The sequence below is a fragment of the Lissotriton helveticus genome, chromosome 4_1 (assembly GCF_964261635.1).
Source record: "Lissotriton helveticus chromosome 4_1, aLisHel1.1, whole genome shotgun sequence".
NCBI lineage: Eukaryota > Metazoa > Chordata > Amphibia > Caudata > Salamandridae > Lissotriton > Lissotriton helveticus.
Genome location: NC_136063.1, coordinates 1,071,827,030 through 1,071,851,914, shown reverse-complemented (window position 1 = coordinate 1,071,851,914; position 24,885 = coordinate 1,071,827,030). Strand labels below are relative to the sequence as shown.

The window sequence follows — 24,885 nt, the reverse complement described above, 5'->3', positions numbered from 1 at the left end:
AATCATTTGACGATTGTTGAAATAGTTGGCCCGATGCATTTCGGGACCAGTGTCCCTTCTTCAGGGGCCTCTGTAAAAAAAACGTAAACAAAAGTATATTTTAACCATGCTTTGTGTTCAATTTTATGTTATAGCCACTTCAAAGTTCTGAGTATACCACCATATTCATGTTATGATTGAATTACCTCAGTTTGTTCTCAATAAAATTTTTCAACACATTTTAATACTATGCATATAGGATGTTATTAAACATAAAGGTGGTTGAAAGGAAACGATATCTGTATAACCATGTGCAAATGTAGATTCTAAGTAATGTCTCTACTTCCTGCCCAAACTCTACGATATGTCTATACAGTCTATTGTCAAACAATCGCTCAAACAAGGGAGATTGTGGGGTAAACACTCACATCTTTATATACCGTGAATTGTTTCACTCGACGATGTCGTGATAACTGTCCACCTTGTTCATATCTAGTGAATGAAGGGGGACATTTTTTTTTACCGGATTCGAAGCTTATATCGTTTCAAGATATGTGTGATATCGGTCAGAGAAACATAAAGGGCGTTCAGTACCTTATCTTGTATTCGATTTTGTAAGTCTGAAAATAAATTAAAAAATGGCCGGTTTTAGTAATGGGCGGGTAAGAGAACTGTGGCTGTTAAGCTACGTATTTAAGCACCCAAGTTTAATCGACAGATCGCTCACCTCTAGGATGATTCAGATACAGGTTGACTCATCGCGTTGGGCACTCTTCCGGGTTTGCGAGATTTGAAAACCCTTTTCGCGGTTTTGTTAAGTACGAGTGGGGGGCGGAACCGTCATAGCGTTCAAAGTTGAAAACAATAGAAAGAGGCCGCAATACTGCGTCGGCCATGTTGGGTTGTCGCATTCATCGTAATCTAGTGAATATTTTTAAAAAAAACGCTCCATCTCTGATAGTGATGTATACACGCACTGTACGTAAACCCGAAATAACAGTATATAGGATACACGTACCTTGATCCATGATATTTAAGGTGTGCAAAATGAATTTATCTGGATATCCCTACACGAGGTATATCTCTTGATTGACTGTACTGAACTTGTCCTATTTATTAAAGACATGTAAGTGTGTTTGTCCTATGGACCCGATAATTAATGGCCGACGAAGCATTGCGGCCTCTTTCTATTGTTTTCAACTTTGAACGCTATGACGGTTCCACCCCCCACTCGTACTTAACAAAACTGCGAAAAGGGTTTTCGAATCTCGCAAACCCGGAAGAGTGCCCAACGCGATGAGTCAACCTGTATCTGAATCATCCTAGAGGTGAGCGATCTGTCGATTAAACTTGGGGGCTTAAATACGTAGCTTAACAGCCACGGTTCTCTTACCCGCCCGTTACTAAAACCAGCCATTTTTTTATTTATTTTCAGACTTACAAAATCGAATACAAGATAAGGTACTGAACGCCTTTTATGTTTCTCTGACCGATATTGCACATATCTTGAAACGATATAAGCTTCGAATCCGGTTAAAAAAAAATTCCCCCTTCATTCACTAGATATGAACAAGGTGGACAGTTATCACGACATTGTCGAGTAAAACAATTCACGGTATATAAAGATGTGAGTGTTTACCCCACAATCTCCCTTGTTTGAGCGATTGTTTGACAATAGACTGTATAGACATATCGTAGAGTTTGGGCAGTAAGTAGAGGCATTACTTAGAATCTACATTTGCACATGGTTATACAGATATCGTTTCCTTTCAACCATCTCTATGTTTAATAACATCTTATATGCATAGTATTACAATGTGTTGAAAAATTGTATTGAGAACAAACTGAGGTAATTCAATCATAACATGAATATGGTGGTATACTCAGAACTTTGAAGTGGCTATAACATAAAATTGAACACAAAGCATGGTTAAAATATACTTTTGTTTACGTTTTTTTTACAGAGGCCCCTGAAGAAGGGACACTGGTCCCGAAATGCATCGGGCCAACTATTTCAACAATCGTCGAATGATTCATAATGCTTGTATAAAGCGAATACAATGTATAGGAAAATGTATTTTGTGCAATGAAATAATGGCAATGTTAGTTCAGATTTGAAATTGTTTATCAATTGAATAAGGACAAAAATCACATTCAAATAAATGTGAAAATCATGTGAAAACACATTGTTAGTTTGAAGTAAATTATTTTTTAATACTTAGAAAAGGAGGAAAAAATTATAATTTCGCTGTGCGTTTGGCACGGTTGTGATATTTTATCACTAACCATTCGTTAAAGAATTTCTATCATCTCAGGGACAGGCAGCCCCTAGTTACTGAACAGCAAGCTATAGTAGACAAACTGTTTTTCAAAATAATTTTTTACGAAGAGTACATTGATGTGAAAGGAGTGCCAAAGGCCAACATTTATCACATTATGACCATGGAGATGCCATTTGGATTCAGCCAGAGGTGCATAGCCTTCTGGGTCAGGACCCACAAACTCACTCTGCCCTGCTTGTTGAAGTACTACATGGCAGTGTTGATTTCTATGAAAACCTGCACCCGTTCTCCGTTGTTGGACAAGAGGAAGGCTTACAATTCAAGTGAACCACCCGCAAGTCTAACAAACTGATGTGGAGGTGCGTTTCTCCTGGAGACCTGAGTCCTCTGATCCCTACCTCTTGCAGATGATGCCTCAACCCAATAGCGATGCATTTGTCACAGTTGTCATTTCTAGGTGGATTAGGGAGAAGGGTCTGCCACTAGTCCAACTGCAGTTTAGCAGCCACCAGATCTGTAGCAATCCCCCCCACAATACCTGAAGAGAATCTGAAAGATTTCCTTAAAAGGGTGCAAACTTGGGGGCATATTAGCAACAACTTGCGATAATTATCCCAAACCGCGCTTAGCGCAATTTTTTTATCGCCTCCTATCGCTGGACTTCATAGCGGAGATAACGCAATATTACAAACGTTTATCTCCACGGCGTTAAAAATTCCAGCGATAGCGGCAAATCCCATGTTTAACACAAGATTTCCAGCGATATAAATCCTATTGCTAAGGAAAATCTCACTTACAGGCAGGTGGGGACTTAGCCATAAAATCCACCTCCCATTGACTAATATGGCTGTCAGGTTTATACCAGGTGTAAAATCCTGGCGCAAATCACTGTTAGCGCGCGTTTTTTTATCACGTCGCGGGTATTGCTAGTAGGCGATAGCTGTGTTAGCGACTGCTTTCAGTTGCTACCAGTTTGGGTATGCCCACTTTGCATGTCATTAGCGATAAATATCGCTGACATGCAAAGCGGGCACCAAACCGGTCACTATCGCCTGGAAGGTGTCTAACTGCTGTTAGCGACAGCTTGGTAATTGGGCGATAAAAAAAAATTGCTGCTTTATTTGTAAAAAGTGCTGCTAATGTGGCGATAACACCCTTGCTAATATGCCCCTAAGTCTGCAGATCTTACTGCAGCACCAGAACGTGCCACCTGGGGTGGTCCACCAGCAAGATGAAGGAGGCCAAAAGGCCAAGAAGCCTCAGAGCTGTTCTCGCTGAAACCCAGGTCAAAGGTTAACACATCCAGATTGTAGCCCAAATGTCCTGGACTTGTTGAGGGGGAGGGAAGACTTGAAACACCACTGTGTAAGGGATGGCTCCAATGAAAGGAAGCCTCGGTAAAGGAGTCAGGTGTGACTTCAGCTTGTCAATGGACAATCCGAGAGAAGTCAACAGTTTGGCCGTCATCTGGAGATGGTTTACAACTGTTTGAGGCAAGTAGGCAGTGGCTGAGGTATTGAAAGACTGATATTCCTAACTGCCAAAGAGGGGTAGCTCTAGAGAGTGAGGCACTCTAGGGTAGCAGTGTGAACTGAAAATGGATTTGGCCTACTGAAGCCCACAGCTAATGTCTGTGGGATTGCAAGACAGGAATGTGGAAGTAGGCATCTTGCAAATCCAGCACCACTATCCAGTCTCCTGGATCAAGGGCGGGTAGAAATTGGGCCAGAATGAGCATCTTGAACTTGAGGATGAACATCAGATGGAATAGGTCCATAATTGGATGAAGTCTGCCATCCTTTTTCGGCACCGGAAAGTAGTGGGGGTAGCAGGTAGTCCCTACCTTGGATGCCAGTATCCTCTATAGGGCTCCCTACACAGAATGGGCAAGTGGTCTGCCAGAAGCTGTTGTGGCATAGGTGGTATGTTTGTAGGGATGGAAATGTAGGGTAGGCTGTAAATGTGCTGAACTATTTCAAGCACCCATGTTTCCGATTTGATGCTGTGCCACTTGGGGAGGTGATACTGTATCTGACCTCCAAAAGGATGACTATGTGCCACTAAGAGTAAACTAAGGGGATTTTCAGTGGTGGTGGGGGGCAGAGGACTGAGTAGGTTTTTGTCCCTGAGGACCTGGATTTTGTCAGCCAGAATCCCCCACTGCCTCGAAAGGCCTGGGAGGTATGTTTTTGCTAAGGCAGAGTCAGACCCTCCAGCTTTTCGCGATTTCGCGATTCACGATATAATCGCAAAATCGGCTGACTACCGCGATGGCCGCAATATTTGCATCATTGCTGCGATATTTTCAAAAAAAGCGTTGGCAAAACAAACAATGCTCTTTCATTGGCTGTGGGCGCCCACGTCACTACGTGCCCCCATCCAGCCGTCCAATACCTACTTCCTCCTGGTATGGGGGAATCAATGTGCATCGGGTCATGATGACCGCCTATTGAAGCGTGTTACCTGCTGATTGGATATAGACTTTCATCAGGAAAGTAGGAGATTGCACTGCCCGACCTGTTTGTTCTAAATTTAGTCTGGAAAATTCGATGGCAAGACACCCTTTTGATAGAAGATTTTTGTGCCTGGAATTATTATGATTCCGTACCACGTTGGAAAAACAATTGATCTCACAACGAGTTGCGTTATTCTAAATATGTCAAATCACATACCTACATTATGTGACCAAAACACTGGATTAGATATAGCAGATGAGGGTAAAGGAATTTCTGTGAACAACCACCGGAGGGCAGCAAACCTAAGTAATTATAATTTAATGGCCCCAAACGCAGGCCCGGTGCAAGGTTAGTCAAGTTAGGGAAGGAAATCGTTTTCTCACGAATAGGCACTTTCCGGAGGAGCAATGTGCATGAAAACATTCAAGAGGAATATGAACCTGGTTATTATCTCCTGTCCAACTGGAATACCTGACTTGTGAAATTAGGTTTACTGGTAAGTAATGGTTTCATTAGCCCCTCATTGGTTCTGCTCGTCTGCGAAATAAAAGATTCTGAACCATCTTTGATGTTATCATGATTTATTATGCACTTTGGTGGCTATCTTTGATTCCCTTAATAGAACATCTATTGCAAGAATGCCAGTTATACATCGACATACATCTTGATACATACATAGGCTAGCCAGTAACAACCAGCACTGGCAATGCCAATAGCCTGGCTTTTTAGATCAGAGACTGATAGAATTTTGCTAATGCTTGTTCCATAATACCCCAACTATTCTGCGGCTCTACATGTCATTTACAACTGACGGTTAATCTCCAAATCTTGTGGAAGTCCTCCAATCATAAATAACATCTATGCATTCCGAATTCTGCACATGCTACACGTGCATTTCACAATTTTTCACACTTACGTTGCTTATAGATGCAGTAAAAATTTAAGAATTGGATCTGTAATTTCTTAGACTTTAATTCTCTTTTTTCGTATTCAGAATGGATGAAAACTACGAGAAATTAAGTGCGAGTATGAAAGGTTCTAATTCTAATGTTTGCAGTATTGCTATTAATCTGGATTTATTCAGGGGAAAGTATCAATTGCCGTACAAAGGTGAGTTATTAAAGCTCTTAGCTGGCATTAAGCATGGTGCAAAGAACCGCAATGTGGCATAAATCAGCAGCAGTAATAGACTTTCAAGCCCAAAAGTTATCTTGCTCTGGAAAAGTGGCCTTTTCTCAGCACCAATTCCACTCTGCTCTGTTATGTGTCAAGGGGTGTTCTTGGGGAGGATCACTGCAAACAGCCATAGATTGTGATACTAAAGCCAATCTATTAAGGCATCCGGATTATTCTTTGCATCAAAAACTAACCCATGCAAGCAGGCACAGACAATAGGAAATGCAATGATTTTCCCAGAAACTGATGCAGTGCATATGTGCTGCCATGGACAGCACATATCCAGTTTGCCTGACCCTTCTGCTGTTGTCAATAAATAGGATTTCGTATTTGGATAGAATGCCTCAAGTAGATAATATATACTGGACAGTACATAATGACCTCTGTGGCATGGAGTGGGGCATTGAGTGACACAAAATAGCCTGTTTATTCACTGGTCGGGGGATAATCCCCGCAGCTGTCAAATAATAGTAGATATGACCCTATGCTATTTTCCTCTTCATGCATTTCTGCTACAAAATGTGGATGTTGGCCTGATTTGCAAAGAAATCTAAGCAAATATGGGCCATGCTACTTTAAACTTTGTTATCTTCTCTCTGAGCCTTCCTGGGGCCATATTATGTATAGGGAGCACTTTGCCTGTGTATGCCAGACGCAAACAGGGAAAGTGCACTCAATTACACAGAATGTGCTGCCCCCGGGGCAGCTGTGAACTCATGCTGCCTTGGGGACAAAGCATTCAGGTGAAAAACTGAGCGGCTTTGAAGCAGCTTCTCTCTGTTTCACTGTGCAGGTGGCATCCAGCCAGCACTTTTAACCGCATCGATGCAGTACATTTTCCCGCTGTACGCGGCAATTTGAAAATTACCGCGTTACATGACGAGCTCAGCTCGTCATGAGCGTATGGCAGGTTACGCTCATGACGAGCTAAGCTCGTCGTCAGCCCGGAAGGGGTTAAAGGAGATTAGAGATCCCTATGCAGGCCGGTACAATGAGTGACTGCACCCTCCTGCAAGGGGCTGTCTGGGGTGTTCCATAGTACCCCATTTTCCCTCCCGAGTAATGTTTGACACCCACCCCATGAGTGGGGGCACCATTGCGCATTGCACCTTGCCTGGGGGTTAACAGTATAAGATATGGTCATTTTTAATTGCTACCGAATGATTGCTGCTAGTTGCCTTCATGCCATGGGTGCAGAGCTAGTATTCTCATTCATTGCCGGTCCCTCTGCAGTCTGTGACTTTACTTCCCCGTTGGGCACAATATTCATCGGGGAGTACGCATGGCCAGGCATTGGGCCATGTAATCTGCTGGAAGGGTGCGCAATTCCAATGTTAGGACTGCCTAGCACATATCGTCAGTCTGCTAAAACAGTTTCCATTGTTTTAATGCTGAAAATGAATGATTAGGAGTAAAATATAGTGCCGCAAAAATGCAGCTAAATTTCCATATATGTGCCGCTAAATTTCCATATTTGTGCAGCTAAATTTGCTAATCCATGCCGCTATATCCTGGGGGGTCTGTGCAGAGTGTGCCATGGTCCCTGGTGTAAGCCTCTGCTGAATCCTCGAAAGGGGTGGTACTGCTGGGGAAACTGCTGTGTGGGCAGTGCTAGGCTGAGTGCTTATTGGACTTCACATAAAATTCAATTGAGCATATTCAGGTGTGGCGCCGAAACAACACGGCGGTACCAACTACCCTACCCAGGATAGTCAGTACTGTGCAGGCCGACCTAAAGATGTACTTTGCTGCGTCTTGGCCAACCTGAATTATTTACTGGAGGTTACTGCGAAGATCATCTAAGACTGTGGGAAAGACATTGGCACAATGCATGCAAGTAACGAACACTCCAGGACGCAACTCAAGTTTTAGGAGCTGAGGACCAACTAGCAGAGTTAAACATTTTCCTTCCGAATGCTTCCATGCGTTTTGACTCCCTGTCTGGTGGGTGGTCAGCAACGCAGTAGGTTTAACCTACTGGCTGAGGCCTGATCCACAAGGCTGTCAGGTGTCAGGTGTTGTATTCTTACTATTTGGCAATAGACAGTAAGACAAGATCCTGGCTTTGTCCAGGTGAGCAAACGCATGCATGTCAAATCTTCATTTAAAAGGTCTTAATGGTTCTGAGCAGGGTTGCCCTGTCTGCAGTGCATCAGTAAATACACTGGTTTTCACCACCACTTAGGTAAGCTTGAGGTCAAGCACTTCCGCCACTCTTCTCATCACCTTCGCAAACAAGGTAGATTCCTCAATAGATGGGTGGAGAGGTAAGGCCAGTGCCAGACAAGGTATCAAGTCCACTGGCAACTTGTAGATCCACTAATAGGTTCTCTTCATCATACATATGTGATGAGTCATCCTTGTCATAATCTTATGGCTGCTGGTCTGAGAATCAATAGTGTACTGGAAGCGTATCGGAATCAGAATGGTGTTGTATGATTGGGTGAGGCGGACGGGATGTTGAACAAGGTCATGGTAGATTCACTTCAGAGTCTGCGAGGCCTCTGGGTTCTTCCTCTGATGTCAGCACAGTTGCTACCAGTGTCAGCACGCTGGACCCAGGCGAAGGTCTTGCGTTGTGTAGGGAGTCAGAGCAGCCATTAGACCTGGAGTTCGGGCGGAGTTTGGAACAAAGTGAAGAGGTGCAGTCAGCATCAGGGACAGATCCACTGACAGTAACCTGACTGGAGGCCAATTTGGATTTATGAGGCACTCAGGAGCCAGAGGGATCCAGAAGGGTACCAAAGATCCACAACATGCCCTCCTTGAAACTTGAATCTGGTGTGGTGTCACTGATGACCTTGGAAACTCAGGCTGGATCAAGACAAGGATGGGGATTGGCCCTGAAGCGGCAGTACAAGATCACGACTTAGAGCTACCGTGACGTACGGACGACTTCTCCAGATCAGAATGGCAGGAAGATTGGCAGACATGTTTTGTCTTCTTGTATTTCTTCTTTTTTTACTTATCTGAAGACTTGGAGTGAGACAACCACTTCTCTCAGGAAAGGCTTTAGGATCAAGAATGCATCTGTGTGCTTAACTTCAAATGAGATTGGGCTCTATGAACTTTTATGAGGTCGTCGGCGATTTAGAGTTTGGCCTCATGGTCCAGGATAGTCTTCGGGTTCATCCAGGTGCATTTGTAAGACGACGTCAAGTTATGCCAGGATCCTAGACACCACAGACAGACCTTGTGAGGGTCCATTACTGACATCTGTTTTTGGAAATCCTTGCCGAGCTTGAAACTTGTCAATTCAGGGGAAGACATGTCCATTGCACACTGGTAACATTTTGAAAATAACTCTGTCAAGGCTGTTGAGTGAACTAGCTCTGGATCCAAGTTGCAAGACTTGAAAAGAAAGTCACTGACACTGAAGCATAGCGATGGCAGTTATTTTGTGATGCTGATGTCACTTCAGGGGTGATATGGACCGATGCAGAGCCATATGAAACCACCTAGTGGCTTGGCAGGGAATTGATGAGAAAAATATCCGATCGAGGCTGGTGCCTGAGGGTATCCGCAAGGTGAGGAATCTGCAGTTCAAAATATCCATCAGAAAGCTCCATTACCTTACTCTCTCTAGGAACAATCATGTTTGTAAAATGCACATTATCATTGCATCCAGAACATTTTTAGTGCTCTGGAAAATTGCAGATTTTTCTCAGGATATTTCTTGGAACTCCAAGAAAAAATCAGAGAATTTTGCTTTTGTACAACATTTTATTTTGCTGCCACTTTTGTCGCTTTATTTTACTCATGTGCATGCTTCACATAAAAAGGCTTCTAAGATACCCTCAGGAGACTGCTAGGAGTAGAAAATGTATCTTGTGAGGCATTGCGTAATGCATAATTTTGAGAAATGTCATGAATTTTGCCAGCATAATGAGAATTTCTCCTAGGCCTGGTAACTTTCTTGTATGTTATTATACTTGAACTGTCTATCTGTGAAGTTGCTTTTTATTCTGCTTTTGTAGACAAATGTACCTACCAGTTAATTGTGGGCCATCACTTGTAACCTCATCTCACCACCCTAGAAATGCCTCCTTCCTAAAGTTGTTGGCCTTTAAGCTTTATAATTTACCAGTCAAAAGCAACCTGAGATCATTTAAACTACATGGTGCTCATCAGTACTTGCTCTCAGAAGTCATTCATATTAAGTAACCAATACATTTAAATCTAACTAGCCAGCTAGTCAGCTAGTGCTTGGAAGTCTGAAATACTCATCCACCCTAGTTCTGCCATAGGCTCTGTCACAAAGTTCCAGTTAGTCTATTCATCAACTTGTTATGCACAATACTTCATTGGTTCTTACCTGGCTAGAGAAAGGTCAAAGAGTCCCAAAAACTGACGAAGTGAAGTCTGATACATCACATTGACCATGCTCATCTCTGTGATAAGGAAATACAAGATACTTCCCCTTGTTGCAACTACAATATAAAAGTATAGAGAGGGAAACGCTGTGAAATAAATGCAATACAATACGGTGCAAGCACAATACTGTAAGAGTCAGTTAGAAAAATAAGGTAGAAAACTAATTGAACAAAACAATACACCCACTGATAATCAAGGCAGGTGGGCCTCTTAGACATTAGAGTACAAATAAACGTTTGTGGAAAAAACAGGTCTAACAGAGAACCCCATCGAATTTGCCACTTCATGTTTGTGTTAGATAGCTTCTGCAAATACAAATACATCTGCTATGGCAATTGTGGAATTGGACTTGAAAAAAACTGACAAATGCACTCAAAGGTGGGTGCTATGGATGAGTGCACATTCACAGTAGCTAATTTCAAATACAGTGGTAATGTTTTAACAAACCAATTCAAAGGTGGCACTGCAGATGCATGCACATACCAGGCAGCCGTCTCTGAATGCATTTGTAGCTTTTTAACAAATTCATTCAAAGATGGAAGCAGTGAATGCATGCACATCCGAGGCAATCATGTTTCATTGGGTTTGTTAAAATAACACAAACCCATTCCTAGGAGAGAGTTGTGAATCTAGATAACCATTTTGAAAAAGCCAAAAAATATTTTAAGATAGATGCCCTTTTATTTCTGGTGCCCAAAAAGTTAAACAAATAATAACAACAAATTAAAAGGAAGTGATAGACTGTCAAGAAAAGTGGATGCAAAGTGGGCGTTGCAGAGGGCCAATGGAGAATTTGGGATGAAGGGAGATATTAAAAATTACAAGCGGGAAGTAGAGGTGGGCGAGGGTGGAAGCAACATGGAGAGCAAAAGGGCTGGAAAGTGAAAGAGGAAGCAGCACATGGGGGAGAGAGAGCGAGAAAACATATGCACTCCTGAGTGGTTAAAGTAAAAGAAACCAGCATTAGTAAATGCACTAGGTTTCACCTATGTAATTAATAATAAGCTGTTTTTTGTTGTAGCGTGCTCAGTAGTTGTACAATATAAATTACAGAAAGTCTGTTAAAGTGTTATGTCTTGTTTATGTACAAAAAGTCAATATATTGTGCTGTTACTAGTAGTATTATGAGGGTAAGTAATAGCAACATTTTGAAAAATGGAAGAGGGAAATATTAGAATCAATTAATAGCAATATTATGTGTTTAGAGTAGTTCTGACAACTGTTTGCCCGGTGCCACTGCACCTGCTGCACCATTTAAATCACGAATCGAGTGCCTGAAAAATAACTGCACTTGTGACTGCCTGTTTAGTTGTAAAATATAGCAGTCTTAGGTGTTTAGAGGAGTTCTGATAACATTTTGGTCCGGTGCCACTGCACCTGCTGCACTATTCAAATAATAACCCTGTTGCCTGCAAGATAACTGACTGATTCCTGCCTGTTTAGTAGTAAAATATAGCAATATTTGGTGTTTAGTACGGGTCCCTAGAGCTATTGGCCCCGGTGCCACTGCACCTGCTGCACCATTCAATTCAAGTCCCTTTTAACTGCAAGGTAACTACACTCGTGGCTCCCTGTTTAGTAGTAAAAAGTAGCACAGCTCTTGTATACTAACTTTATTTTTAATGTGCAATTTTTATTAAAACATTTAACATTTTATCATATGACCAAATAGATTAAGTTGAAACAATCAATCCAATAATGCCTACAAAGTGCAAAGAAAGGTGCTGATGCATGAATAGGAAATGCCACAAACATTCTAAGGCTAAAGCTACTGCTTTACACAACTAAGTAATAAAAAGCACGCATTCCAGCATACTCTTGTTAGAAGCTGTCTGCCTGTTCTGTGGGAAGAGATCTTATCTTTGTAGTGAATGGAGCTTAAACAGTGTGAACAGCTTTAGTAGAAGTATTGCAAATGTATGCAGCAAGGGGAAGTTAGCAAAACAATTTCCCCACAAAAGCGAATTAACACAGTAATTCCGCTATGGGAACTGATAATAGCCCTCTTTTAAGATAGATTAAATACAAGAGATTTCACAGGCAAAACTTTAAAAGTAGTTTCCTTAATACCAGCAATGTCAACGGTATCAGGCTAAACAAAAACCAATCATAACACTATGAGACTGAAATATTCCTTAGATGGACAAACACAAGAAGAGAAAGGATAGCCATCAATTCAAGAGGAGACAACTGAGATAAACAATAAAGCCAAACAGGCGAGTATATTGGAAACGAAAGGTCTGACCAGCAGAGTTGAGACCTAAACATACATGAAAATGTAAAATTGACCAATATTACTAAAAAGTACATTTAACCAGCTATAAACCTGAAACAATATCGTCTGGCCAGGAATGAATAGAGAAATCTTAATTTGCAATCACAATTTTCCTTAACCTTTTGAAGCTCTCCCACTGATGTTCACCATGTTCTGTGTAATGCCCAGCATAAGTCAGCATTCTAGTGCTGAACTCTGTATCTACACTTAACACCCACCCACCACTGATGTCACTGGTCAGGTGACACAGCATTAATAAAAGAGGCCGAGCCCACGTGCTCTGGGCTAGTTGCACCATACCTCCAGTGTGTCCTGTGTCTGCGTGTGACTGATTGCCAGCATGAGGGCCTAGGGCCCATCGCAGACCTTTACAATGGCGACGAGAGCGGAGCTGTGCCCAGCGTGCCACAGCTAAAAGAAAACTTGGAGGAAAAGGGGAAGAGAGAGCTGCCTGCTGCAAAGGCACACCCCCTGAGAAAGCAGCCGGCCGCCGAGAGGCCCACGAGGCGTGTGTCGAGCCCCGGGCCTAGAGAAAAGGAAAGAGGTGACCGGAGTCCACCCGCACCTCTCCAGCCTGCCGTGGCCCGCCCTGCCGTGGCGGTGCCCTAAGAAGACAGAGAGGCCCGCGGAGCCCACCCGCGGCCTGCCTACAGCGGCGTGGCGTCGGCCGCAACTGCCCCGTGATAAAGCAAGGCCCGGGGAGCCCACCCGCGGCCTGCCTGCAGAGACGCGGCGTCGGCCGCAACTGCCCCCGTAATGAAGCAAGGCTCGCGGAGCCCACCCGCGGCCTGCCTGCGGCGTCCCCCGCCGCGCAGCATGTGAGAAGTGAGGCTGCGGCGGCGGGGTGAAGGAACTTGAAAGGGAGGCGCCCGCAGCGTGTGAAGAGCTGCCGGGCGCCGAATAGTTGAAGCGGAGCCCACTCGCAATTAATTTAGTCGTCAGCGGAGCCCACCCGCTGCATAGCGCTGTCACCCCCACCCCACGCGTTACGTGTAGCTGCGGCGGTGGGGTGAGGGAAAGGAGAGATCCAGCATCCGGCCAGCAGCCGGGAAACGAAGCGCCAAGCCCCCCCTGCGTAGCCTAAAAGAACAAACTCACCGGAAAGGAGAGGCGGTCCAGCGGTGACCGCCTGCCTCACTCCCTCTCAGGGTGGAAGACGCGGTTGCTCCGGGCGCGTGTAGCTGAGGCTTGGGACAGCCCGGAGTCCAAAGAAACTCGGGGACAGCAAGTACGAGAGCCGCGGCGTAAACAGGTCTGCCAGGACAGCTGAAGTTGTAGCAGCACTACCCTCTAATGGCCGATTCACGGCAACGCATTCTGGGAGACCAGACAGTGAAAACAGCACCGCAAGGACTGGCCAAGAGAAGCCAATAAACTCCTCTCTAGCAAAAGCGGAGGTGAAGAGTGTGCATAAACACGCACAAGTAAGGAAACAGTGCACGTCAGGGAGTGCACTAAAGGACCTGGGCTAGGGAGTGACAAGACAGTACTGTGCCAGAAGGGAACAATGCAACTCAGGACATTGGGACACAATAGAACATGCACAGCAGCAGTACAGGACAAGGGGTTGGCAGCATGCAATAAAAGACCCAAGCAGACTAACGTTCCCCAAGCAGGAAAGCAAAGAGAACAAGGCACAGCCACACTTTATCCCAACATAGTGAGGTTTACCCAAACGTGCATGCTCAAGTATTGCAAGAGATCAAGAAAACAAGCCTACCACAAGCAAGATAAACACACAGCCCAGCCACAAGAGCCCCCACAAATGTTGCCCAGAGACGGATAGAGAACCACCTGCTGGCAGGTGACTACTTCCAAGAAGAATGCAACAGGGTGCACCAAAGACACACAGAAGCACAAGACTGTAGCAGCAAGGGAGTGCAGCAAAAGCAAGGTTCAAAGCCAAGGACAGACTGCAACTCATTGCCCTCCAGCAAGACGACAGTGGTCAAGCGCAAGAAAGCACCAGGAGTGCCCAAAGTGCTCAAAGAAGAGAGCGAGGAACAAAGGTCAGCACTGTGACACCAGAAGCGCAGGTACTCTCCAGAAAGCACAAGGAAGACGCCAGGTGGCAGCGCAGGAACGCGCCAGGAAGCACGGAACGCGCCACAAAGCACAAGGAAGGTTTGCAGCAAAAGACTACGAAGGGCAGCAACCTGCCCGCAGTCACGTCCAAAGTAGTATACAAGCTATCACACCGCCGAGGAAGATAAAAGGTAATGGCGTAGGAGCGCGCCAGAAGCACAAAAGAGCGCGAAGAAAACCCCAAGAACACACCAGGAAGTGTGAAAGTGCATGACGCAACTGCGCAGCAGTGCAGACCGCACTAGCCCAAAGCAGCAAGTCACAAGGAAGAAACTGCGAAGGGAAGAAAATGGTTGCGCAGACAACCCGCAGCGGTGAGGATCCAACGCAGAAGCAACATGACCACTCAGCCTGGTCACCAAGCATGAAGACGGACGGCCAGCCAGACGGCTGCACCAAGAAGTCGACCAGCCAGATGGTCGCACCGAGAAGCCTACCTGTCAGTGATTGGCAGAAGGGACCAGCACGAGGTCCAAGAAGTTCAGACAAGGCGCGGTCCGAGGACCTGGACCCACGAACTTCAACCACACAATTTAACAAAGGCGACAGGAAGAAGAAGTGAAGGTCGCGACGCTAACCCTGGGAAGTGAGTGACAAGAAGACAGTGTCCTAGGACTAGGACAAGACCAGGATGACACGTGCAGAGTGCGCGCGCTGCATAGGGAAGCCTGGCCAGAGAAGATGAAGAAAAGGGGACCAGGGTACATTGCGAGAAGAGGAGAAGAGAAGAAGAAAGATCAGAGTGGCACGCCGCCACCGAGGAAAGGAAGAAAGGAGAAGTCAGAGTGGCACGCAGCTACTTCAAGAAGAAGGAAGAAAGAACAAAGTGGCCACCGCCACTAAGAAGAAAAGAAGAAGGGAGAAATCGGAATGGCACGCTGCCACTGCAAGAAGAAGCCACCCCTGCGGAAAGAAGCAAGGTGACAGGCACTGGAACACCTGAGTGCAACGGAAGACAAGCCTGGCAAGAGCACCGGCAGCGCAGATCAAAGACAACCACCTACGAGCCATCCATCCACATGGCGATCGCAGAAGAGAGCAAGCTAGACTGTTGGCGACATCTACCTCTGGGGTTGAGCGGAAGATTGGATGGCGAGACTACTCAGGACTCCGGAAGCTGAGGAACTGACCACCTCGCACCAGCCCGTGGCAACCCAGAATCAGAGGCCTCAAGGGACTCTGGTGGCAGCAAGTCCCGCACGGGAGACAGGTCTACAGAAGCGCGTCTGCAGGACCCAAGGGGATGAAAGCCTCGCGAGCAATGAGAAGAGTCTACAACTCAACCTTCAGGTGGAACTAGGACACTACGGTGAGGCTCATGAAGCGTCCTGCTCAAGGCCCGAAGGCCATGGTGGAGCAACACGACCGAAAACACCAGTCCAGTGGAAACCTGGCAAAGAGGTCCTCCCGGATATCTGGTGAGAGAGGAATACCGGCGAGAGGGGCATCCTAGTGAGAGGGATGTGTGCACCTACTCTATTCCCCTGCCAAGAGTCAACACTAAGGCCTGCCCGGAAAACATCACAAAGCCAGAAGAGAGAACAAAACCAGAAGACTGTTGACACCTGTGTCATCCATTTATCTCTAATCACCAACGGAGCGAAGCAAAGGCAGGGCTGAGAACAGCGGACAGACAGCACAGACAAAGAATGAACCTGCCGAACAACTGCGAACCGTGCCACCGAGAACTGTTAGTCCTGAATGCAAGAACTTTACTGCCTGCAGCTTGCAAGCAGCCAAAGAGACTCGATTTGAAAACGCAAGTCCAATGGTACCTTTCTATGTTTTCTTTCCCCCACAGGTTTTTGGAATTTTTCTGTTTGGTTTAATTTTTAACCAATTTGGGGAGGGATGTAATGCCCAGCATAAGTCAGCATTCTAGTGCTGAACTCTGTATCTACACTTAACACCCACCCACCACTGATGTCACTGGTCAGGTGAAACAGCATTATTAAAAGAGGCCGAGCCCACGTGCTCTGGGCCAGTTGCACCATACCTCCAGTGTGTCCTGTGTCTGCGTGTGACTGATTGCCAGCAATAGGGCCTAGGGCCCATCGCAGACCTTTACATTCTGCACTTACCTGGTCTGTATTCCTCTCTGGCAGAGTTGATCTGAATCGCCGTTTCTGCAGATATCTGCAGCTTCTGATTCACATCATCTGCGGTTTTCTTAGTGTTGCTGAGGACAGTGATAAGACTTTCATCCTCCACCAGAGAGCCCTGGGTACTTGTCAGTCGGTACAACAGGTTATCTTCCAGCTCCTTTATTTTTCTCTTGTTGGCAGTAACATCTTCCATTAGATCAGTCCTTTCTTTCTCAAGTTCCTGTTACAGCGGAATAAGATAGTCAAAAGAATCATAAGTCAGCAAAATCGACCTTATTTCATTAGTTTTTCATCAGATGCAGGTGATTCCTGTTTTAAGAACCAGCTAGACAATATTTTGCCATTTAAAAGAGTTACTCAAACAAACCAAGTCTCATGTTGAATAAGCTTACACTCTACCCAATCTTAGTGACTGATTTAAATGACAGATTTACAACTACGCAAGATGCTTACATTCATTTGGGTGCGGAAGGCAAGTAAAATAGACTATATACAATGGACATTGCATATTCTCAATGAGCCAAGAACATTTAAATTGCATGCATTACAGATGTGGATTAGAGGTTTAACTGGAAAAGACTACCCAAGCAAATTGGGTATGAGGGAAAAAGTGTCTAGAGAGGGAGATGTAGCACAAGTTACTACTTGTGTAACGATGTATCTGTAAGAGACATTAGCTAGTAATAGATTCCTTACCTTAGAATATTCCCAGGCATCAGACTGGATCCGGGAAGTTTTTCGTCAGCAGTACCCCTGCACGTCAGTAGATGGCGTCATGTGGCTCTATGTCCGACGCTGGCGTCGTAAGTGCTGAGATGATGTCACGAAGACTACCTCGGCGCCACCCATGCGCGCTGACGTCAGTTCTGTACATGACTTTACGCGCCAGGAATGCGGAGCCATGCAAGAAACTGACCACTGGTGCCATGAAACTAGGGCCCTGAAAGGGATAACCTTAACCCTAGAAATCAGTTCGCAGAACGGGGAGGATGGGCGGGGGGGTAAGGAATCTATCACTAACTAATGTCTCTTACAAATATATTGTTACACAAGTAGTAACTTGTGCATCTGAAAGAGACACATTAGTGATAGATTCCTTACCCTGGAATAGATAAGCCAGCAATACCAACCCAGGTGGTGGGTCAGCGAACAAGATTACACCAGAAAGTCACAGAGAACAGAACGGCCAAAGAATCCGTCTCTCCGGACTTGACTGTCAAGGCAGTAATGCTTGGTAAATATGTGCAGCGAAGCCCACGTACCTGCCTGACAAATGTCCTGCAAGGGAACGCCGCGTCTCAAAGCAGTAGTAGCTGCCATTGCCATGGTGGAATGGGCACGCAGCCCCACAGAAGGCTCCTTCTTGGTCAACGAGTAACATGCTCATAAGCACAGAACAACCAACTGAGAGATGGTTCGTTTGTGCACGACCCAACTTTTTTTGGTGCCTACGTAGCCAACAAAGAGTTGGTCATTCACCCGGAACTGTTGTGTGCGCTTCAGACAGAACGAGAGTGCACTTTTTGGGTCCAGACGGTTGAGCCTCTCTTCCTCTTTTGAAGGATGCAGAGGCGGAAAGAAGGTGGGCAAAGTGATGGTCTGCCCAATGTGGAAGGGTGTGACAACCTTTGGCAAGAAAGAAGGAAGGGTCCTTAAAACCACCTTTGTCCGGATGAACAGGAAGGAAAAGAGGTTTGGAAGAAAGAGCCTGGAGCTCACTCCCTCTTCTGGCAGAGGTGATAGCTACCAGGAATGCCGTCTTGAGAGTGAGAAGACGCAAAGGACACATCAGAAATGTCAAGACAAGGTTTAAGTCCCATTGAGGCATTCTGAATGGCACAGGAGCAATGTGTGTGTGATACCTTTCAGGAAACGGTTAACAACTAGGGACTTAAAAAGAGAAGGCTGATCTGGAAGCTGTAGAAAGGAAGAGATGGCCGGAAGTTAACCTTTGATAGTGCCCAGAGCAGAGCCCTGCTGGGCCAAGGATAGAAGGAACAGAAGGACCTCAGAAAGAAGGGCAGAGAGGGGATCCACAGCCTTTGCTGTGCACCATGCCACAAACCTGTTCCACCTGCAGGTGTATACCGTCTTAGTGGAGGGACGCCTGGCTGCCAGAATGACATCACTGACTTCGGGAGGAAGATCGAAAGCTGTCAATTGTCGTCGCTCAATCTCCACACATGGAGGTGGAGGGTGGACAAGTACGGGTGGATGACCGTCCCCTGCTGCTGCGACAGAAGATCCACCGAAGAGGCAGTCAGATCGGGGGATCGATCGCCATGCTGAGTAGCTCGGGATACCAGTATCTTCGTGCCCAATCCAGAGACACAAGGATGACTTGGGCCCGGTCGCGCCGAATCTTCTTCAGCACTCTGGGCAGAAACGGTATAGGCAAAAAGGCATACAACAGACCGCAACTCCACTCGCGGCGAAAAGCGTAGCCGAGCGAGTGCCGCCTTGGAAATTTCAACGTGCAGAACTGATGACATTGCGCGTTCTCTTCGGTGGTGAATAGATCTAACCAAGGATCTCCCCACTGCAGAAAGAGACCTTGCGCCACGTCCGAGTTCAGCTGCCATTCGTGATCCATCAAGCACCGACGGCTGAGTTCGCACGCCCTGGCGTTCAGAGAACCTGCCAGGTGTTGAACCACCAAGGTAATGCCTTGATGTTCCAGCCATGTCCAGAGGCACAGAGCCTCCTGACATAGGGTCCAGGACCCCATCCGCCCTGTTTGTTGCAATACCACGTGGCGGTGGTGTTGTCCGTGAACACCAGCACTACACTTCCCCGGACAGAGGAAAGGAATGCCTTCAGTGCAAGTTGAATCGCTCGTAGCTCCAAAAGGTTGATATGGAGCCGGGACTCCGCCGGAGACTAGAGGCCTCTGATCTCTGCCTCTCCCCAGAATGGACGCATCCGTCACCACTGTGTGCCCCGGTTGGGGAAGGGGGAGGGATCTGCCATTGACCCAATCGCAATTTGTGAGCCACCACTGCAATTGTCGTGCAGTGCCCTCCGAGATCTGGACATGATCAGGCAGATTACCCTGATGCTGCGCCTACCGTAACTTCAGGTCCCACTGCAGAGCCCGCATATGCAATCTGGCATGTTGCACTAGCAGGATGCAGGAGTCCATCAGGCCCAGGAGCCGGAGGGTCATCCTGTCTGAAACCCGGGATAGAGGCCGAAAGATCGGAATCATAGCCTTTATATTCCGGTCTCCCTGCTCGGGAGGATAAACCCGAAGCACAAGTTACTTACCTTCGTAACGATATATCTGTAAGAAACATTAGTTAGTTAGATCGCTTACCTTAGGATAACCCCAGATTTCAGGCTGGATCCGGAAAGATTTTGCATCAGCAGTACCCCTGCGCGTCGGTAGGCGTCGTCTGCGGCTCCACGTCCGTCGTCGGCGTCGTGATCGCCAGGATGACGTTGTCGGAGTAGTTAGACGCCACCCTCGCGCGTTGACGTCAGTTCTGTACATAGCGTTCCGTGCCAGGAACACAGAGCCATGCAAGAAACCGACACTGGTGCCATGAAACTAGGGCCCTGAAAGGGATGACCTTAACCCTAGATATCGGTTCGCAGAACGGGGAGGATGGGTGGGGCGGTAAGGAATCTAACTAACTAATGTTTCTTACAGATATATCGTTACCGAAGGTAAGTAACTTGTGCATCTGAAAGAAACGCGTTAGTTAGATTCCTTACCTTAGAATAGATACCCCAGGAATACCAACCCTGGTGGTGGGTCTGCGACCCAAGATCACACCAGGTAGTCCTGAAGAACGGAACGGCCAAAGAAGCCGTCTCCCCCGACTTGGCTGTCCAGGCAGTAATGCTTGGCAAACATGAGCAGCTAGGCCCACGTAGCTGCCTGACAAATGTCCTGCAAAGGGACTCCCCATCCCAAGGCAGTAGTAGCTGCTATAGCCTGAGTGGAATGGGCTTGCAGCCGAACAGGAGGATCCTTTTTAGCCAAGGAATAACAGGCCTTAATGCACAAAACGACCCACCGAAAGATGGTTAGTTTATTCACTGCCCACCCCTTCTTAGCACCCACGAAGCCAACAAAGAGTTGGTCGTTCACCCGGAACTGTGTTGTGCGATCCAGATAAAAGGAGAGCGCATGTTTTGGGTCCAGACGGTGGACCCTCTCTTCCTCTTTCGAGGGATGCGGAGGCGGAAAGAAGGTGGGCAAGGTAATGGACTGCCCGATGTGAAAGCCAGTAACCACCATAGGAAGAAAAGAAGGACGAGTAATCAGAACAACCTTATCCGGATGGACAGAAAGGAAAGGAGGCTTAGAGGAAAGAGCCTGGAGCTCACTCACTCTTCTGGCAGAGGTGATGGTAACCAGGAAAGCAGTCTTTAGAGACAGAAAACGAAGAGGGCAGTTATGAAGTGGCTCAAAAGGAGCAGACATCGGCTAGATCAACAACAGGTTCAAGTCCCACTGAGGCATTAGAAAGGGAACAGGAGGAAACATGTGAGTAATGCCTTTCAAGAATCTATTTACAACAGGGGACTTGAAAAGAGAAGGCAGATCAGGAAGCCTCAAGAAGGTTGAAACAGCTGAAAGATATCCCTCGATGGTGCCCAGAGCAGAGCCCTGCTGGGCAAGGGAAAGAAGAAAGAGGACAACCTCAGAAAGAGGGGAAGAAAGGGGATCCACGGCCTTTGCTGTGCACCATGCCACAAATTTATTCCACCTGCAGGCGTATACCGTTTTTGCGGAGGGACGCTTGGCTGCCAGAATGACATCACAGACTTCAGGAGGCAAGTCAAATGGCATCAACTACCGCCGCTCAATTTCCACGCATGGAGGTGGAGGCTGGACAGGTTCGAGTGGAGGACCGTCCCCTGCTGCTGCGACAGAAGGTCCTACTGAAGAGGCAGTCGAATCAGGGGATCGATTGACATACTGAGTAGCTCCGGATACCAGTATCTTCGTGCCCAATTTGGAGCCACAAGGATGACTTGGGCCCGGTCACGCCTGATCTTCTTCAGCACTCTGGGCAGAAGTGGTATAGGCCGAAAGGCATATAACAGACCGCAACTCCACTCGCGACGAAAAGCGTCTCCGATCGAGTGCCGCCTTGGAAATTCCAACGCGCAGAACTGAGGACATTGCGCGTTCTCTTCGGTGGCGAATAGATCTAACCAAGGCTCTCCCCACTGCTGAAAGAGACCTTGCGCCACGTCCGAGGTCAGACGCCACTCGTGATCCATCATGCACCGACGGCTGAGTTCGTCCGCCCTGGCGTTCAAAGAGCCCGCCAGGTGTTGAATCACCAGGGTGATGCCCTGATGTTCTAGCCATGTCCAGAGGCGCATAGCCTCCTGACAAAGGGTCCATGACCCCACCCCGCCCTGTTTGTTGCAATACCACATGGCGGTGGTGTTGTCTGGGAACACCTGCACTACACTTCCCCGGACAGAGGGGAAGAATGCTTTCAGTGCAAGTCGGATCGCCCGCAGCTCCAGAAGGTTGATGTGGAGCCGGGAATCCGCCGGACACCAGAGGCCTCTGATATCCACCTTTCCCATTTGGCCCCTCCTGTAGGAGAGTAGGGTCTGCTTCCTATGGTCACCCCCACTTTTTGCTTTGCTTTACTGGTTTTCGACTTAGATATGGCTGTGTGTCTGCTAATCAGACCCACAGCACAGATGCACTCTCTCTAAATTTACACCATGTACCCTAGGTACATCCACAATTGGGAATTGGTTCACCTTATGAGCCCCTGTAAAAGTGTACCCTAGGTACTCAGAGCATAGGTGTAACCAAGGCCTACCAGGGGCTGCAGCATGTATTATGCCACCCCTGGCTGGCCATCCAAACTGACACAACTGGCTGATCACTCAGCTGGGGAAGGTCATGTAATCACCCCTTGCTTAGGTATAGTATTCCTATATCTAACCTTATATATAGACACACAGTAACCTATAAGTCACTCCTATGGCAGGCCTTAACAATCCTGGAGGCAGAGTGCTTGGTTATGTGTGAGATGGTGCTCTAGCATGAGCTGAGCCTGTCTGCGGCGTTCGGAACCATGTCCTTATAGCTGTTCTATGATATCGTCATACCATATACTCTTAAGTGCATTATAATCCTCACGGTTGAATGCTAACTTTGGTTTGGCTTTATCTAAACATGTCGTGTAAGGTGTCATATGCTTTGGAATACTACCCCCTCGCCAATTCTGGCAACGGGGGTAGCATTCCACCCTTCTAGAGGGAGAAAACATGTTGTTGCTGACTATCCTGGTTAAAGTTAACCAGAGCCCCAGCGCCACAAAATGGACGCTGCTGCCACAGACACAAGTCTGACCTCCTGCTGCTGGGAGTCCTTCCAGTCACGGAGGTTTGGACAATAGGTTTCCTGCCTGGGAAGGTGCGAGCACCACCCCAGACAGGACTTTGTGTATTGGGACAGGGAGGGCTGAATAGATTGAGACACTGCCTGAGGCACACTAGGTGCTCCTTGCACACCCCAGTTCAAACTGGTTGCTGGGGCACTCCAGCCCCAGCTCTGGCGCGAAACTGGACAAAGGAAAGGGGGTGTAACCACCCCCCTTCCTGGTCCCACCCGTAGGAGGGACCTATAAAGTAATCCAGCCCCTTTTAGTTGTATAAAGGTAGGAGCTGAGTCCTGAGACTTTAGATTTGATCCTGAACTGAAACTTGAAACAAAACTCTGGACCTTCGACGTTCTGCTGAAGCTGAATACTGAAGAATCTCCCTTGTGGCCAAGGAGTGACTACCCGGGGCAACCAGGCACCATCCAGCAAATCAACGGCTTGCTTTGTCGATGTTCCCGCCGGAACCCGAGCACAGAGACTGATAAGACCCAGACTTCCAGACCTCTCTGAGACCTCTCTTCACGACTGCAGCATAGCTGAGATGGATGTATGTCGTTTCAACGCATGCTTTTACCACGCATGCCTTTACAACGCGGGGGATTACAATGCAAGTCGTTACAACGACTTGCGTTGGGGGGCACTGGATAGTGGAATAGTTTAATTTTCTATTCCAACTCCAGTCCCTGTGGATAGTAGGGAAGGTGTTGGATAGAAAATTAAACTATTTCCTATCCAACAGTGCCCTCCAGCGAAAGTCGTTGTAACGACTTTCATTGTAATTCCTGGGTTTTAATGGTAGTGCGGGGTAAAAGTTTTGTTGTAAACGATGTTCCCCAGCTGAGATCCGTGGAGGCGACGAGACACTTGGGACCGGACATCTTGAAAAGCCTGCAACTTCCTAACTGTGCAGCTCCTGAGGTATCCTCGAAGCTGTGCACTGGGGATTGAGAAGCCCCGAATCTGAGCTCCAACTGCACCGAAGATCAGCGCTCCACACTCCACGAGTTCTGCGTGGGGCCCTTCTGCTTGTGTTCTGCTCGACGCGTTGTCCGGTTGCTGGCCCGTTGGCTAGTAGCCTCTGTGACAACAATCCTTTTGAACCACCTCGCTGGTCTGGTTGCTCCAGACTGGCCCTTCCTTCCCCGCAAAGGTGAAGCACCTCAGACCTTGCTGGCCTGCACCAGAAGCCTTCTTTGAATCCTGCGTGGTTTGCCTTTTCCAAACTTGTTGACTCCAATCCAGCAGTCGACCCCTCCATCTGCGAGAACCTTCGTGGGAAAGCTCGCCTCCAGCACCTGGTCGTCCTCGACGCCTCCTGGACCCCGTGGCTGAAGAGACAAGCTTCACGACAGCACCTGATTGCTCCTCGACGTCGTCTGGTTCCTTCCTGGTTCCACCCGGTCACTGGCTAGTGACCCAGACTCTGTCCTCTCTGCTTTCAGGTCCTCTTCATCCTCGATCCACCCTTGGATCCACCCGGACATCTTCCTCCTGGTCGCCTGCAGCATGTTTCTCCAAGGCTCCATAGGATCCAATAACAAAACCCGACACATCTTCACACCTATGCACCCGTCGTCCGTGGGTGAGGTAACGCAAGTACTTCGGTGCTCCCAAGGGTATTGACTATCCAAGTGTCTAGGTTTTTAGTTGTTTCCTCCTAGCTAAACCGGAAGTGTCCTAAATCCTTCTAAATCTAACTTCTAAGTTCCCTTTGACTATGCATTGACTCACGCGTGTGTGTAAAGACACTGCACGCACCGCCTGTGAGCCTCCTACTCCTAACCT

At 47.1% G+C, this 24,885-nt stretch overlaps 1 protein-coding gene across 1 annotated transcript in view; it reads right to left on the bottom strand.

Moving 5' to 3' along the window:
- Positions 1 to 24,885, bottom strand: part of DNAH5 (dynein axonemal heavy chain 5) — a 5,174,212-nt gene that overhangs the window by 798,796 nt on the left and 4,350,531 nt on the right. Inside the window, exons 66-67 of the mRNA XM_078687662.1 lie at positions 16,709 to 16,952; positions 10,209 to 10,323 (exon numbers count right to left, since the gene is read on the bottom strand). Of these exons, the coding sequence (XP_078543788.1) occupies positions 10,209 to 10,323; positions 16,709 to 16,952 (359 nt within the window). The remainder of the gene's footprint in view (positions 1 to 10,208; positions 10,324 to 16,708; positions 16,953 to 24,885) is intronic.